At 38.4% G+C, this 18,794-nt stretch overlaps 1 protein-coding gene across 7 annotated transcripts in view; it reads left to right on the top strand.

Annotated features, from left to right (window-relative positions):
- Positions 1 to 18,794, top strand: part of PHACTR1 (phosphatase and actin regulator 1) — a 297,287-nt gene that overhangs the window by 204,495 nt on the left and 73,998 nt on the right. Inside the window, exon 6 of one of the 7 annotated variants that reach the window (XM_019005618.2) lies at positions 16,661 to 16,741. The exons of the other annotated variants lie outside the window; for them this stretch is intronic. Within the exon in view, the coding sequence (XP_018861163.1) occupies positions 16,661 to 16,741 (81 nt within the window). The remainder of the gene's footprint in view (positions 1 to 16,660; positions 16,742 to 18,794) is intronic. 7 annotated transcript variants of the gene reach the window in all.

The raw sequence follows: 18,794 nt of genomic DNA, 5'->3' as shown, positions 1-18,794 counted from the left end.
GCTACAGCACATGGTTCCATGTGGATATGAGGATACGTTTAAAGGACTATAGCAGTATGCAAAGCAAAACAGTTGATTAGAAAAATTGGCCTGAAGGAAAATTCCCATATTTATATATTTATTTATTCATAGTTTCTAGAAAGCTGAACTCTTATCATATTTTCCTACACACACACTTTGGGAAAAGCTCAGGAAACTTTCTTGCATTATCAAGACATTTGCTTTCCAAGCATGATAAGCTGATGAATTCTATCAAGGGCAAATTCATAAATAATCAAGATTTCACCAGACAGGCTTTCCTCATCTCTTTTCTCCATCAAAATTCATATACAGCTTTTATTTTAGAAAGCTCTTAAAAATATCTAAGCCAGAACTGGTCCTTTTTTTCTCCCAACTTCTGGTATCTATTCTGTGCACTTACCTTTGCACATCATGAGAGTAAAAACTTCCTTTGCAGCTGCTATCAGTGTACGTGTCCAGTCCTAGACTGGTTTTGTTCAGGTCTGAGCCATAGGGAAGAGGAGCACGGTCCCCACTTCAGCACAGGGATATTATAATGTAGGGTCTGTGCATCTCTGAAAGGGTTTGCTATTACTGCATAGTGAAGGCCAGGTTTTCAGTGTTTCTTTCTCCCTTGGGATTTATATTCTTTCTAGGGAAACCAGCAGAGCTCTGGAAAGTGTTAGTGACTGGCTACAGGATCCACTGTACTCTCTAAGTTAAACTATGAACTAAGAAAAATCATTGTCCTAAGGGTTATGTTCCCGAGGAAGGCAGGCTTTAAGAACCAGTCAAGTCAATGAAGATAATTTATAAATTTCCTCAAAAACAGGAACACTAACTTAACCTTTGGAGCAACTTCCACCTGGGGCAATTATTTCAGCCTTCCCCATTCGTAATTTGCCCCTGAAATTTCAACTGACGATGTTTTTTTTCCTTCCATCGAGAGTTGTGGTGCTGTATTTGCTAGCACATTGCAGTTATTGCTTCCCACCCCAGTATTGGCTGCACTTCAGGGGTGGCTGAGTAATCTGTTTATATAGGCTCAGGATGTATTACTGTGCTTCTGATGACAGATAATACCAAAAGCAATTTTAATGTGTCAATTGATTTTTTTTTTTAAGTTTGATTTGGTTGTCAGAGCCTGTACCTAATGCTTATGTTACTGTGATTGCTCTTCTTGCAATGTCAGGTCCAAAGAAAGGGATAGAGCAGAATACAATCAGAAAGTCACTTGAAAAAAAAATGCCTCTTCTTTATAAAGAATGTGTGAGATCAAATGCATCATAGATTTTCCTTTGAGCTCTGGTGTCTGATCCTTGGTAAAAGTGACCTTCAATGGGAAGAGGACTTCTCTTTCAATTTTCTTGCATTTACAGGGAAGATGGAGGTTATTATGTATTTACATTTGCATTTTCTCATGCATATAAAAACTGCTGATTTTTATCTGCTCTGGAAGACAGTTATTCTGAGTTGTTCAACTTACGTCCTCTCCAGAAAAGAGTGGCAAAAAAATAGTACCCAATCTGTACAAAAGTTTGGTTTTCACAGCATCAGTCAAACCCATAAGATTTACTCTCTGGGGAAAGAGAAAAAAATTACGAAGTCCGATTACATTACACAACAAATATTATTCCAATCCATTAAAAGGTCATTAATAAAACCAGAGGTGCTTGTTTACCTCTGTTTTTAGCTGATATTTCTGAGGTGGAATGAAAACAACAGTATGAAACTATTGATTGTTTCTATCTCTTTTCAGGCCTTCTTATGTACTAAGAAAAAATTCAAATAGGACAAGCAATTGAAATTTATGTTTTTTTTAAAGAAGAGGTTCTTGTTCTTTATTTTTTAAACTGTCAACCTACGCTATTGTTTAGAGAAAATTAAGTAATGCAAAAATATGGGCACCCTGCTGCATCAATTTATATCTGCAGTAAGCACATGAACTCTAGTGAATAATTTCATTGAAGATTTAAAAAGGTAATGAGAGCAGGATTTGGTTCTGTGATTGTAGTAATTAATTACCTAAGTCAGGCCTTTATGTTTTTCTTGAAAGAAAGTCAGAGCTCACTATAATATGTTGAGATGTGGGAAAGTCAGCTAGCATATCCATATCTATCAATTGACTAAATAAATGTAGAGTCATTAAATATAAAACCATAATTATTAATTTCTCTTCTGTCCCTTGCCAAGGCAGTAAAACTGTTCTGAATATGTTCAATTCCACTCCATATAATGCTGACTGAGTATTTTCTTTCAGTGTTTACCTGGGGTTTTGAGCAACTTGGTCTGGTGGAAGGTGTCCCTGCCCATGGCAGGGGAGTTGGAACTAGATGATCTTTAAAGTCCCTTCCAATCCAAACCATTCTACAGTTCTGTGATTAGCAGACATATTTTCCTGACTCCTCCTTGAGGTCTAACAAACAACATATAAAAGGCTATTTGAGCTCCAAAATATTTAAGATAATCCCTCAGAGATGTATCGATGCATAATACTGCATAATAAACTACTACGTAATAAGCTGTGTGTTATGGTTTTATTTGCCACATAGAAGTAAAAAGTAGACACTGCACATCCTACCCAGCCTTTATGAGAGGATGGGAAATGTGCAGTCTTTACTTTGACCAGCACAAAGAAGAAAATTTCCAAACCAGATGCATTTTCAGTTTTATCTTTATTTGTTCAATTAACTGCTGAGTTTAAAAGCAGGAGGCTTCACACTAAATTAGCGCGATTATCAGACTCTTGCATCAGCAACAGTGCCTTGAAAAAGTGCAATGGATGGATAAGGTAGCAGAGGAGCAAGATTCAGGTTTTGCCTTGTTAGGAGGCTGATGAGAACTCCTCTCTGAACACAGGGTGGGTCAGAATGGATTGTGCTAGCTCACCCTCACAGAATCCATTCCAGTGTCTTTGAACTGAGGAGTTCTGTTGATACCAAAAACACTTGGCGTTTGGTTGCTCAATCAGTAGAAATACACTGATATTCTGGAGCTCAACCGTCTGTAGGTCAGCCCACACAAGTTGTCTTTGTGATCTTCATAATATGCCAGGAGACTGATTTGGTGTTTAAAAAGCTATCCAAATAATGGCATGGAAATCTTGGGAATATAATTCTGATATCAGTCACTCAGCTATGTTCAGAAAGGGTAAGAAATCTTGTTTTACAGAGAGCTGCCTCTCACTTTCCCTTAATGCTTCTCACTTTCCCTTCATATTTCAGAATGCAACAACTTAGCTCTGAACAGCAACACATAAGAGAGTATTTAACTCAGTATTTAGCTCAGTCATGCTTTTAAAAGTTTGTTTCTTCATAAAAGCATAATTTGGGGAATTTTTTTTTTCAATTTAGGACAATTGCTTCATGCTACTGAAGCAGAAAAGGCAAAGATTTAATAATGCTGTCATTTTGGGAGTGCACACAGTGTCTGTATGAGGGCAGCATCATTACACTCAGTCACTTAATGCAGCTCTGAGGTGAAATTGGACTGCCAGGCAGCCCTGCAACAAAAGACAACACGATGTAAAGGACTTTGGCCATCAAAACGTATATCAGGAATTTTATTTTTGTCTACTTAGCCCTTTCTCCCTCCAAGAGGTTCATTAGTCTCCAATGGAAGATACAGTATGATTCCTGCCTTTTAAAAAAATATGTCAGAGGGATAATTCTAGCTGCTTTTCATGCAGATACTTGAACACCTGTTTCTCCTTCATTTATCTGCCAAAGAAGATTAGTTCAGGATAACACCTACTGATTTTATGGATTACTGCTGTGGTGTTTTTGCCTCATAGTAATAAAGGTGAATACCACAAATGGCTTTTCTATAGGCCTTCAGCAAAATTATATGTAACAAAATCAGAAGATGTGTGGGTTGTATGATAATTTTGCTTTAATGTTAAGCTAAATTTAAGATGCCATCATATGTAACTGTCGTGTTTCTTCACAGTGTATTCATCTGAAATGTACACCACCCCCTTTTTCTGTAAGCCTCCTCATTATTATGGCAAATTCAAATATCTGGTAGTCAACTAGTTCCAAGGAACCTTGCAATATTTGCACATTATCAATGTCATCTTTTCCTGCTGCTTATTCCTCATTTGCAATTATAATAATTCATGATATTTCAGCCATCTCCACAGCAACTAATTATGATGGTAGAAATAGACTGACATCTATTGCTATTATGCAACAGAAATAAGTGAAATTTCACAAAAATAAATCATACAAATCTTACTGATGTAAAAAAAGCCCAGGGTAAAGCTGGAACAAGAATATTTAGGTAGAGTTATTCACTAAATTGCTGGGCTTTTCCTGACTTATATCTGAAATTTGAAGGTACAGCAGTAATATTTTAATTAATATATTTGTATCAACATAATGGCATTTTGATAATCTTTAGAAAAATATTTCAAGGTCGTGTCATCTTTAAATAAACTTGTAATTGCCGCGGAATAGAGATTTGCATTATCTCTGTGGTTCTTTTGTGAAGTATTTGTCAAAAACTGCAGAACAAGTCGACTTTATTCTCTGTTAAAAACCCATCTACAGTCAGGTCACAACCCAACACTGGGCAGAATTTCAGATTTCAGGTTCACATTCCACTGTCACTTCACATGCTGTATTGCCAGAAAGCAATTAATAATAATTAAGATTTGTCCAACATGAACTACAGCACACACTCTTGTACTTCCTAGAATTGAAAGAAACAAAGTAAAAGAAGTCTTAGTGTTCTCTGAAATTAATGAGTGAAAATTCCTGAAGCCTGTGTTGAAAAAGAGTTCTAAGCCTGGATGCCACATTAGCTAGTAAGCCACTTTTGCTACCAGCTCTACACAGGCTATGAAACCTGAATCAATATTTGTCATTTTAGATCTCAGTATGTTGAACTCTGTATTACTTAACAGGTCTGATTCAATCATGCAAGAAAAATCCCATGACGTGCATGGTAAGGAGATAAAATTAAAGTTTCTTTCAAAAGCAAATCAGCTGCCTTTGCACATTTCCTGACAATTAGATAATGGTATAGTTTTGTGTGTTGGGATCAAGGGTGTTTCCTCCTGATTCTTTAAACACATGTTTTAAAAATAAATACAATCCAGGACAGACATAGTAGATCAAACTGAAGTCCATGGCAGTCCAGTATCTTTTCTTGTTCTCAGTGGTTGTGTTACATGCAAGAAACAAGGTAAGCATCTATTTATCTGATTCCTGATTTAAGAAATCAGATTGCAGCACTCAGACATTTGTAAGCTAAAAGCTGCATCCAAATCAAGCCGTGTGGATTTATCCTTTGTGTTGTTGGAACCAAATTTAGCTTTAATGGATATCTCATGCAGACAATTCCACAATGAAAAAAGACATTGTGCACAAAAGCACCTTTGTTTCAGTTGCACCCCGACCATTTTGTTGGGTGCTCTTTATCTCTGGCATTTCATGAATGAGTGAAGGACTATTCATGGTGTTGCAGACCTCTCTTGTGTTCTCTGTTGACTTCTGTCCTTGCTGTGGCATGGCCTGTGGTGCCAGGGGCAGGTGCTGCATCTCTCTGTGCATGGCCCCCACCTGGAGCAACAGGTCGTGACCACACTGCAGGAGAGCAGGAGCTCACACCGCTGCCAAAGGCTGCCCCATGCACTCAGACGGCAAAAGCCCTTGTGCCGTGGGTTTCCTCTTGTCTCTGGGTCTGGAAACATGTGAGGGCTGTGAGGGCTCTTTGAAGGGCCATGCCAGGCCAAGGAAGCTCTGTCTGGTTAAGCTCCCAGCACAGGATGTATAGAATATGTGTACTGATGTCTATTCTGTTTTGTGCTTTGATTTTCCTCCAAGGGAGTGGTCTGCTTTATGCAGCGCACAGCCTAGATGACAGTTACCATATATTTTTGTGAATATCATAGGAACTAGGACCTTGCTATAAAAGAGGAGATGACAAAAAAGAAAAAGTAGTTTTGCTATTATTATTTGTTTCTCTGCAAACCCCATCCTTTAGTCATTCTCTTTTCATTTTTTCTTAACTTTTTTGGTTCTGATGTATCTCTTTGGAGATGGATACCCAAACTTGTGTTAGCTGTAGACTAATACACTAGCAAAAAGGGGCTTTATATATTGCCTAGTAATTTCAGTAATTTCTATTGCCTTTTTTTACTGCCCCAAGCATTAGGATGATGTTTTCAGATAATTCTTCCAGTTTCCAAGCACTATCTCCTGAGTGGGAATGACTAATATGGCTGTTAAGTGTGTAGAGTTAGAACTGCCTTTTCCCAAATGTCTTTCTTGCTCTTACCAGTGTTGAATTTTGTCACACATCATTTAATATCATAAGAATTCTTATAACTCTTTGCAGTCAGCCTTAATTTCGACTGCACTCAGCAAATTTTGTAATCTCCCTGTGGTCAACCTTTCTTAACTGTATTTTTGTGAAGAGGGCAGTGGGTAGTGCTACATCCCTATGTGTTTATGTATGGGACATTCCTTTTTGATTTCTACATGTTGTTATTCCACTAGAGGATAATCACCCTTATCTAATGCAATTTAATTCTTCCAATGACCTTAACATTGGAGTTTTGGAACTCTGAAAATGCCAACTTAGAACAAGTATCTTCATTCATTGACCTCAAACGCAGGATGATTCTTCTCTCATCTCTCTTCTGTTCTAGGTCCCCAGTTTCTAGCTTTATTCTATATAACTGTTCCTAGACTGGTGGATAGGAACCGGGTTTACTGGTCTGTAATTCCCAGATGACTTTCAGACTCTAAAGAACAGCAACCTTCTATTTGCCATCTCCCACTCTTCTATCTTACCTAGGTCACACTGTGTTCATATTAGATTTCCTGAGGAACTCCAGGAAGAAAACTGTCTGGTCTTGACAGACACTTGACGCTGCTCTCCATTTTATTGATTTCTTTTAAAAGTTCTACAAGTGACACTTCACTTAGAAAGACTTCCACAGCTCCTTGTAAAGAAGAGTTTCACTCTGCAATTCTACTGAAGCTCTTCAGGATTAGCACTGCTGTGAAAAATATTTGACTTGTTTACCATGGCCTTTATCCTTCAGTACCATTGCGTTTAAACTTAAATCATCTATGATTCTACCAATTTTCTGTTTGGTTTTCTACACAATAAACAGGAAAAGTTTATTAGGTTCTGAAAAGCAGGGACTCTTACACTGGAATACTGAAATATGAGACCAACAATATTATCTACATTTATAATGTGATTAGACTGTAAGGAATGTCCAGAGGATTATCATATCTCCTTTACTTCACTGCCCTTCCTGCCTATTATTTTTCAAATTTGCTTCTTATTTCAGTACTTCAGTTCAAAACTGTTACCATCTAAACATGTTTCATATCTTTATCCCTGTCTCCCCAACCCAGACAAGCATCAGGACTATGTTTTTGTACACACACAGACAAAAAGCACTAAGATAACTTAAGAGGAAAAAATGTTTTATTTTCTCAGATAACATCAACATTTGTTGGAGAGGAATGTAAAATAATGTCATCATTGGTGGCTTTTAAAAAATATCTCCTATTGAAATAATGGAATCATTCATACTACAAGTAGGATGGTGCATGCCAGATTCTCATGAAGCTGTTCTGCATCCATGTTACTGTAACTGAAATCACAGTCTTGTCTTTTTTCAGTCTGTTGATTTCAGGGGACTGCCATATATAATGGAAAGTTTCCCTCCATCTGGGAATGTTATCTTTTCACCCCAAAGAAGCAAAAAAAAGTCAGACCAAGACTCTGAATCTCTAAAACATGCTGAAATTGGATGGTGGGCCTTTACTGCAGCTTGAACTGTTATCAGCTACCAAGCCAGAAAACAGACTGCACTATTTTGGGAGATAAGTCGCTGGCGTTAAAGACATTTTTGAGTTTTTTTCAGCATTATATACCAGCCAGCTAGTGCCATTGCACAAGCTGGAAATATCATCCAAATATAATTGCTGGATGGTGTGACAGCTGCAATTCAAGAATCTTCTTATTTTGGAGGAAGTGTTTGCTGCTTTGTGATTCAGTCGCTCCTATAATCAAGCATTAAATGAATGATTTCCTGTTTGGCTCCTAACAGAGGTCTGTGTTGAAGGGTTGATGCCAGTTCATTCCAATAACAAATGCATTTTTAATTTGTGTGTGCTTAGTCAAGATTTTCTGGGTGTACAACAGTAGTGATGGGTTCTGAGAAGTATATGAAATATTCATAACATCTCTCTCAAAACGGTGCTAAGCTCACTTCAGATTTAAGTAGGTATTTCTTAGTCACAAGCTGTGCTTTGTATTTATTTTTAGTAGGGGTACATGTGGACATAGATAAACAAGTTCCCATCTATTTTATGTGTCTGTTTGGGAGGCTACGGTGTACTAATTATTCCAGTGTAAGTGAAAACTGTAATTTACTTCAGCAGTGTTTGAGTAATGTGTGAATGTATTTTAAATTATCTCAAATCCCTTTCTGGTGAAATAGGAGCATAGAGCAGAGTAGGCTTTTTCAGTGTTGCCAATATAGGATGTTGTTAGGGAGTGAAATACTGGATTTACACATCTGTCTGGCAGTGGGTACTGGGCAATGCACGTTTGTAAAGTTACAGCTGTAAGGTGAACTCAAGCTGTAAAAATACACAGCAGTTGGCTGTTGCTATAGAAAGAGTTGTTCTGTTTGTCTTACTAAGTTCAGGTCTCTTTTCTGTCAGCAAGGTGATCCTCCCAGATGGAAAATGAGGGGACCAAATACTGGCCAGTAATTTGGTTGTCATCTCCACGTGGTCTGTCCAAGCATTCTTTCTGCCTTCTTATCATCAGCTTGCCACTGTTTTGATTATATCTCAATTTTTTTCCCCCAATTTTCCATCCTAGGAAAGCTGACACCTTCACCTTTGAAAGTTATTCTGGAAAATCCAGTTTCCTGACATCTGCTAGTCTTCTTTATGTAAACTGTGATCTGTATTTTGCCATCTGGAAGTGTTGTCTGATGAGGAGCAAATCCAAAAGCAGCAGCTTGCCAGAGTAGTGATATGCCATGTATAAACTCTGTCATGGAGAGAACTCTCCAGAGAGTCACAGGAGTCATTAACTTATTGAAGCAATGCCCACCGTGGTTTTTGCTTTGAGGGAGGTCCCTTGAACTGTTATGCTGCAGAATATTGCAATATTGCAGATAGACATTTCTGCTGTTACAGATGGCACTGCAGATCCCTACTGCAGTACCATCATTCTGAGAACCATTATCTCAGGGTAAAGGAAATACCTTGCAGATATCTCACCCAGCCCTTCACCCACTTGCTTTTAGCATAGTTTTTGTCTGTTGTACATACAGAAATCTGAGACTGCAAGGTACCTAAAGCAAGTTGAGTCACTTGTAAAAAGCAGCCATTCCTTGGGATGTACAGCTGCTTCTGTCGTTGCCATGTATTTTTTTCAGAAGGCATCACTCATCTTGTCCAGTTGCAAAGGTTTGACCTGTAGAAACAGGTCTTACATTTTCTTTGATACCACAACTTCTGCATGTTGTTACAGAGAAGTCTGTAGGGAAAACCATCATTTGTGAAAATGTAAATGGATCTCCTATCATAAGGATTGTATCAGCTGCCTTTTGCTGGTGCTTAGGACATAACCTCATTGCATTAAGAACTGTGGTGGTAATCATTATGATCCATTTAACATAACTGTAGATATATAGGGTGCTGGTAGCAGTATGGACATAAGCAGGGGCTATTCCAGCCTGCCAGGTGTCTTGCTTGGATGAAAGCCTTCTAATAAGTCAGTGCCACCCCTCATTACTGTTTTTGATACCTAAATTAAGAAGTTTTTAAGTGTCAAGTTATGGCTTTCCACTCTGCACTCACGCTGTGTTTGCAGGGCAGGTGTATTTTAAGATATGCTACGTTACCTTGTTGCAAATTTCTTTAACTGGAATTCAGAATCTTCTTTTTCATTAAGCTGCCAGAAGCAATACCTGTTTGTAACTCAGCTTTCCAGTTCTTGACCTAGTACTTACTACGTAGGAACGCATGAAAACACTGTGCAGTAATTCAGAGGGAAGAACAGAAGAAATGTCTTTTCTTCATTTTTTCAATATTCTGGTTTGTTTTCTGAATTTCTGCCTACGTTCGCAAGTGTGACTAGAAAAACAATTATGTACAAAAGGTATAAAAATGTGAGTCTTTCCAAAATCCTTTTGATAGATCATCACAGTTCGCCAACACAGTGGAGTTCTATTATGTTTTTTATTAGCTGGGCAGCTGAGGGTGGTAACATTTTTCTTAAGGTGTCTACAATCTTGTTTTCTTTTCAAATCTACTTTCTTAACGTTTGTTTGTTTTTTTTTCAAACACAGCTTTTGTTATGTTTGTCAAGATTTCTTGTTTTATCTCCTGTTTTTATGCATTCATCTTCTGCCAGGCTTGCTCAGATTGGCCTGTGAAATCCATTATGTTGGGTTTCTTTGGATCTAACTTGAAGTGTAGTTCTTTCCCTGGGAAGACACCTTCTTTGATTGATTTTTTTCAGTACTTCTGTATGAAAAAATACAGTCCATCTGTTCTTGGATTAGGTTTCTGATTTCTTTGGTTCAGAAAGAATTATGGTAGAGTAACATGGTAGAATTGTTCAAATATCATTTCTCTGCCTTTCCTTGTGTTTGCTGAATTTCTGATTGTATGCTGTATTTCTCAGTTGTATTACTGTATTGTGATCTCACTTAGTGTGGTTTGCAGTATTTTGATTAGCTTCTGCAATTCTGTATTTGCAGATCTGACTTTGCATCCACTTTCCTCCCAAGTCTGTCCTCTGTCAATTTACATGTAGTAATGGTCAGTACAAATCTATAGTTTTCTTAAGGCTGCTTTCACTTCTTCCCCAGTTTTACTTTCTGTCTCAATCTGTAAGGAAAAGAAGACTGATTTTTTATCTGTAGTTTCCAGGTGTGCCAACTGTTACACCTCCTAAACTCTTCTGGTGAGTAACCAGAAATTTTAGATTTGATCCTGTGCTCTCAAAGGAATGTGTATATTTTTTACTGTGTTATTTCAAAGGCTTACCTCTCACAAATTAAGATTTATCATGCTCCCAGTCCAGTACTTCTAACTGGAAATGGACTGTTGTGTTGAGCTGCTGTGAATTTGAGTGGAATCAAGACATCATCTTCTCTATGCTTTTACACAGTCATAATCTAAAATAAATACAGTTTTACTTTCAAGACTGGAAATGAAATAAGATTAATCATGGCGGGAGGGGATGTTGATTTTATTTTTACCTCTTTTTCCTGTTATTTTATTTGCCTTGATTACAGTAATGAATTTGAAGTCTAGAAGGGTCATTTCCTAGCCTAGAGTGTTGGCCCCTGCTCACAGAACAGTTGCTGTTAATGCTTTGCTCCTGGCATAGCAGGTGACACTCCAAGTTGTTTCAACTTGTCTGTACATCACTCTTCCACTTCTATAATGATGATCCAGGTTTGCTTAAAAAATGTTTTGAATTACTCTTTAATGTGGCATCAATGCTGTGGGGTTTTTCTCTGTTATTAGTTTGTCTCATAGCACATGCCACAGCAGTTTTCCAAGTGATTCACATACTGAAGGGGGTTTATTTGGTCAGCTGATTTGGAGAGGTACTTCTAAACACTTCTCAAAATCAAGCTTAACCTTTTATACCAGCCTATTTTTCTCCTTCTAATGTTCACTTATTTTATCTCATAGAATGGCAGTGCTAGGCTACAGTCACAGCAAGGAATGTATTGGGCAGACACAGACAAAAAGAAGCTGCCAATCTTTTCTAGGTAGTAATCTGTCTGAATTAGATTTTGTAGCTGGTACTGTTGCAGGAAAACCTAGGCTGATATTGGAGATGCTCAAAACTTCTGTAAGGAACTTTAAATCTCAGAGATTCAGAAACCTGTTGGAATATTTTTACTTTCCTCAGGCTTCAAGAGATCTATGCATGTTTGAAGCTAGGCAAAATTCATATTTAGCAATGAACAGAGCAATGCAGTTATTTCAACCAATATATGTTTTGGCATTGGTCATACCCCATGCTTACAGCAGCAGTGCTGGGTATCATGCCACAGCTATTAAAACAGTCCCAAAATTAATGGTGCTCTCCGTGAGCTGACACAGCTACATTTTCCTCAGTGATGTCTAAGACTTTCATCTGTAGCAGCATTTCTTTTCTTTAAACTACTCTCTTCAGTCAATTTTGATTTCAGGAGTGTATTAATCCCCATTTTCATGCATCTTTATCTCAGCTACTCACCCTTAGCTTCCTTTACAGTCAGCGAAGCCTAACAGGCACTTCCAAGGTCCAGCTCAATCTTGTTTAGATTCTTACATTAGTCTGAGGTTAATCATGCCCTAGACTTGTTCTTAATATATAAGGAAACCAACTCAGAGGCAGAAATCTACACTGTGAAAATTTGTATCAGCTGAGTCCTCCTTCATTTGATTGCCAAGAAAGTCTACATAGCTGGGAAAATTTCAAGATGACGTTACATTTTTTAATACAAAATCCATCACATTTGAAAATCTCATTTTCCTTATAAATCTAAAGAAAACATTGATGGTTGTTTATCTAAACATTGTGCAAAGCAATTGGTTTTCTTGTTTCTAATTATTCAGATCTGAATTATTAGGAAAGCAGATTCTTATTGAAAGAAAGTATAATTGATGCCACAGAAAGCTTCTGCTCTCAGCTTCATCCTGTTAGAACCTTTGCTTTCTAAAATCATCATGAAAATTATAGTGGCCTTTGAAAGGAAGAATTCTTGCAAAGCATCCCCCAGTGCTTTTTAAAACAAAAGGCAAGGACAACCTCAGAAAAAAAAGCAAGGTTAAGATCCAACTGGCCAGCACAGACTGGGATTTAGTTTCAACTGTCAGATGAAAAGGGCAGGACTTGTTTATTCAGTCCACCCCTTGGTTAAGCAGGAACATGACAATTACTGCAAAGGAACAAACTTTATTATTATCTTATATAATAACATTTACTATTAATTTATTATTGTCTCATATAGATGCAGGTTGGAATAGTTCATCTGCGATGTTTTAGTCTTGGAGGGAAGGATGGGAGGATGGAAAGGCTGTGCGTCGTGACTGCATAAATGCCTCTTTGGCTGGTTAATGGAGCAGCAGAAGCGCTTGGCACAGAGGCAGCGGCGAGCTTCACCTTCTCAGCTGGAGGAGCAGCCCACAACCACTGCCTGCACGGGGCACAGCGGCCTATTAAAGGAATAAAGACAAAAGTGTGTTTGATTTCCAGAATGGAGGGGCAGGAACTTCTCCTGATCCTGTCAAGGCTTTACAGATCTTAATGGGTCTGCCACAGAGAAAAACTCTGCTTGAGCAGCAGAGGGGTGCTGCTCCTGAGGGACGAGTTCAAAAATACCAGCTCAGAAACATTAATAAAAACATTTCCCAGTGTTTCTTCATCAAAGCATAAAAGAAACAGCGTACTGCAGAGCACACTGGAAAAATCTGTGCACTTCTACCAAAAAATACACATAGGCTCATTTCTATAAACTAGTAACTGAGTTTCTTGTAGAGTGGATGAATCTGTTACAGTAACTAGTTTCTGGTATAAGATCCCCGAAAGAGGGCTTAATGCTTATTTCTAATCTCCTGGAAGGTTGTACAAATGAAAAACAATGAGGTTAATCACCAAGGAAAATCACTAATGAAGTAATACATCTTTTCTTAAATATTAATGATAATTCATTTTTTCCCATCACAGAATTTACATGGTTCTCATGAATCAAGGATTAATTCAAAGGTTTATATTTACGTTCTGCTGTGAATAGATTCCTTCTCAGTGGAGAGTGAATGAATTTATTTTGTACCAGCTTTCTGCTTGAAAAGAAAATCCTTCATAGAAGAACTGGCAATCTTTGCCAGAGAAATACAGACCAAGTAAAGCATTTCATTGTTCAGGGTGCTAGATCCTAATGAGTTCTGCATTTAAATGCTTATATTTTTTTCCCATCTGATCAATAGTAGCATAGCAGGTTATGCACTTAAATGGATGACACTTGTTTAGGAGGAAGATATTTGCTGAAGAAAGGCAGCATGTTCCATAGTCTTAGTATAACATCTGTTATCATTCAGTGCTGCTCTTAGCCCAGCATGCCCTTCCTCTAAAAATCTTATTAATTAAACTGGTTTAGTAGGAAAATAATTAATACTATAAGTCCTGCACCTACTTAGAAAGGATTTAGAAACTGAAAAAATTGGTTTTGTCTGAGCTTCAGCTCGAGGGTTGTGGGTTTTTCATTCTTGAACACAAGCAGATTACAATAGGAAGTATCTAAGAAATCTATATATATACAGTCTTCCAAATATATATATTCTATCTTTGAAATTCTGTGACTGCAGAAATAGTCCACTACTCTGGAAAGTCTTGTTTACTGCTGGAGGGTCTTCCTCAGTAACTGATTTGGAAGAGATGCTCCTGCATTTCTTCTAAATGTCCTGATAGCCCTTTTTAGCACCCGATTCCCCAAAAGCCTTAACACCAGTCTGCAAATTTACTGTGTTTCTTACCAGTACTGTGATAATGTGGTGGGACCTCCTAGCCATGAAATCGGTCATAATTCTGCTACCTTGCATAACCAGCTCTTGACTGGGCAGGAGGGTGAAACAGGGCACCCAGGTGGATGTGTGTGTAAAACATGGACCTGTTACTTTGCTATGTGTGGTCAAGTGCAGAAATAGAATTTGCCTGTGTCTTTGTTCTCTGGAAAGTGGGCAGTGCTGCTGTCTGTGTGCAGAAACTGCTGCTTTGCTGCTGATTCACCCAGCCTCATTTCCCACTGAAGAGCAGGTTCAGTTTGCTACTTATTCCAATAGAAAATTACACTTTTTGAGACCTATTGGAAAAGGTGCTGGGTGCCACTGAATTGATCTTTAAACTCAGTCAGAGTTTTAACAATTTCTTTGGTGGGAGAAGGCTCAGGAATTAGCAGCAGCTTGTTCGGGCTTTTCTTGGAAGGTCTGAGAACAGCTGTTCTTAAGGAGGAAAAGGAAAAAGCTTTAAATGCTATACCAGACCAAGACCCTTTCAGCACAGGGAAAAGGCAGCTTGGGAGGCAGTCTGCAGTGTGACTCCAGAGTTTTATCATTGAGCCTTTCTTTTCAAAGCATATTGGAAGCTTAGAAATCAGTATTTCATTGCAAGTCAGTTGAGGTGCCTAAAGTGTTTCTTCAGGTGGGTTAAAGCCACTCTGGAAAATGCTGTGACTGTCACCTTAACAACCTCCAAAATCAAACTGCACTGTGGCAAGTTAATGGGTATGGGGTCTTGTGCTTCAGCAAAGGGACTTACCTTCTGATCCACACTGAACTTCTGAGAGTGTGTCTCTCTCTGGGGAGACCAGGGAGCTTCCGACTGTACATATTGGCCATCTTTGTCCCAAAGAATATGTGTTCAAAACTGATTTAAAAAACAGGGAAGCCTGTGTTTATCCTTTGGAGAAGAGTGAAGATTGAAGCCAGAGCTGGCCTTGTTCATACTGAGCCCAAAGTATCTGGCAGCAAATAAGTTGCAATGAGCACAGTGTGCAGGTGTATGCCTAGCTAATTCACCAGATATATGTGTCCCTGAGGGAACAACACACAGCACCACCAAGAAAGGTTGCACCCTCCTGTTTTCAGGGGAGTAGAGGGTTTCCAAGCCTCTTTTGCTTTAAATCTGCCTTGGACAGGCTGAGGATTCTAAGTCCCAGTTCATTTGTGTGTGCGTGCATCAGTGCTGGGTCTGATAGAGGAGCATATGGCAGAAGCCATTTGCCCTTGACTGTGTCTCTTTTTTGGCAGGCACAGGCTTGTTTCTCACAGAGCAGGTTCAGTCACAGCCACTCCTTCACATCACTCCTTGAGCCCTCAGCTTGCCAGCTTTCAGCTCTTTGCCTGTGTGCATGTCCTTTGTGGTGTTTTGGTTAATTGGGCATTGTTTTAATTACTACTGCGCTAAAGAAACATGTATTTTCTATCTGTTGTTTTGCTGCCTCAGTGACTGTGGTCTCCAAGCAGCCAATACAGAGCTCAAGCTGTTCAGATCTGATGTAAATTGCAGTGGCTCTCTTGGAGTTTCCCTCCTTTACATCTCTTTAGGGGAAAAGACCCCTCCAGGGAAGAGAAGGCTCTATTAAACAGCTCATTTTTTGCACTGTTCCAAACACTTTGATCTGCCCTCACTGGAATAAGTGGCAGAGAAGCCTTGGTTTGCATTCTCTTCCACAGCCTGGACACAGTCCATGGCCATATTCTGTGGCCACATCTTTCCTCGGTTTGCGCCATTATGTTGCCTTCTTTCTTACCTTTCCCTCTCCAGCTTCTGTGCTAATTTAGGGGTTTTTCCCCTTTGCTGTCTCTAATTCTCCACAGAAATCAGAAATGTTTGGCTTTCGTGTCTAAATCAAGCAGTGGGTGTGCAGACATGCCCTCAAAGCAGTCAGTCTAGCACCATTTCTGTCAATAACAGCCACACTACAGTAGCAGACAGATTCTCTGGAATCTGAATTATCAGTAGCCTTTATTTCAAGACGCTAAACTGCCACTGACATGAAGAGGAAAAAGAGCATTTTCTAAGTGCTTTTAAGAGGCATAGAGCCTTCTAAAACAATAATTTCCCTTCTTTTCTCTTTATATTGACCCTTATCCTTTGCTTACAGCTTTGGAAAGAAAAATGTCAATGAGACAAAGCAGAGAGGAGCTTATAAAACGGGGAGTGCTGAAAGAAATTTTTGATAAAGGTAAGTGTTCTTCTTTTCACAACGGTAAAATGACATCCCATATAGTTTTATGAGCACACACTGCATAATTGTAACACTAGGAACCGGTAATAGAGTTCTGAATTGCAAGACTATGCAAAATAAGATCTCTAAACACTTCTCTTGACTTTGCCGTGGTCTGGCCCTCTCTGTTGGATACATGTGATAGTTACTTAGCAAATAAAAATGAAAACTTATCAGAAATGTAAAGCAATACAAATAAAAATCACAGCAATAGGCAGTAGTCACTGACTGCAAAGCATCCAGACTGTGGAGAAATGTAGTGGGTTTGTGTGTCTGTGTGTAGTCATTGTCTGGTTGAGTCACTTTGGGATTAACTTCTGTGGAAAAGGGAAACATCTAAAGATTTTGGATCCTGATGAGCACAGAACAATGTATTTTCCCTTGAAACAACTCAGAAGAGATAATAATTCCTTCTTCAGGATAATTAATTTGTTGAGTGTGTAATGTCTTCTTTATGCAAAATGCCATTGTTTTACAAACATCATTGTTTTACACTGGTAACACAATACATATTTGACATCTGTTACATATATGTCAGTCTTTGAGTGCATCTTTAATTTATTTTGCTACTTCCCTTGGCAATACCTAAGGCAATTAATTCAACAAATTATATAAAGATGTAATAAAGTTACTTCTTAATCACCATAGAACTTATGCATGTTCTTTAAAGCCTCATTAATTTGAAGTCTAAAAGTTTTTGGCAATAGCAGTACAAAATATGGTAGAAATCAATAGAACTTAGAAACTTTCACAGATATTAGAAGTGTAGACTACTTCATAAATCCATTTAAATCTGCTACCTACTTTTTACTCTAGCTTATTAGGAATTTAAAAATTTACTAACCCAGGCTGCTAATTTTTTTTAAGTTAAAAACAAACAACAGCAAAAATGTGCTTATTGTTAAATTTTACAATTTCTACCAGTTATGTGTTGTAGTGTGCTCTCACTGTGACCTGCTGGCATAGAAATCATCCTAGATGCAACTTCAGAGTAAAACCAACTCCTGTCAATAGGTTTACCCTTCTCACTGCTTTGTGCTGTCTGCATTTTGTAGTGTGGGCACAGAATGGTCCTGCAGCCAGTGAGGTGTGGTCCAGGCTGTCTCACCTTGTGATCAGTGCCTCATCCAACTCAGAAGGCAGCCTTCAGTCATACCTCTGTCCCAGGTGTGACCTCCTTCATCCCTGCCTCACATCCCACATGTAGCCACCCTCTGAACCATCCCTACATAAACCTAAAGGCTTCCCCAGGAAAAATATTTTCTGTGAAGTCTGACTCTGGCTTCCATGTTGAAACTTGGGAAGATTCCCCTTATATTGCTATCAAAGCACCACACTTTTTTCTATTGATCAAATAATGATGTAGCTTGTAAACTTCTGGGTCATCTTGTAAAGCAGATTCTAAGTTGTCTGGAGATACCTGAAAGAAAGAAATTAATTCCTCCTTATAGTAATTTTTCACCTTTACAAAGCCAATATGAAAAGAAAGAGGTAGGGCAGAGAAGAAAGTGGTAATACACAAGAATAGCAGCAGTACTCAAACAGCTATGATGATAAACAGATATGAACAAGGCAAGATGTATAGCAAAAATATTATTTCCTTCAGTGGTGTAATAATCTGAGACTAATACTAACCTTAAGTGGAAGTAACATTTTCTCTGTAACTCCTGTTACATAACCTCTAAGCCTTCAAGAAAACAACAGACCTTTAGCATTTCCTAGAAGAACACTTTATTTGATTGTGGTAGCACCTTCCATGCCAAGAGGCATCTTGCACAGACAGTAGGTGTAAATCTCTTTGTCTCCCTTTCCAAAGACATGGGCAAAGCAGGCCTGTGAGTAATTTTGGCTTTTTCTTTCTTTAAAAACCCATACTAATCAAAGGAAACAGTGCAAACAGACCGACCCAAGAACAAGAATTTTTGCTTTGTGCTTAGTGCTGGTTTTGTCATATCTTCTATGTTGAAGAAAAGCATAATTAGCTGGTTTGTTTGCCTGCTGTTAAAAATGT

The sequence above is a fragment of the Parus major genome, chromosome 2, assembly GCF_001522545.3.
Source record: "Parus major isolate Abel chromosome 2, Parus_major1.1, whole genome shotgun sequence".
Lineage (NCBI taxonomy): Eukaryota > Metazoa > Chordata > Aves > Passeriformes > Paridae > Parus > Parus major.
The sequence above is the reverse complement of the archived record's forward strand: the minus strand, read 5'-3'. Positions and strand labels throughout refer to the sequence as shown.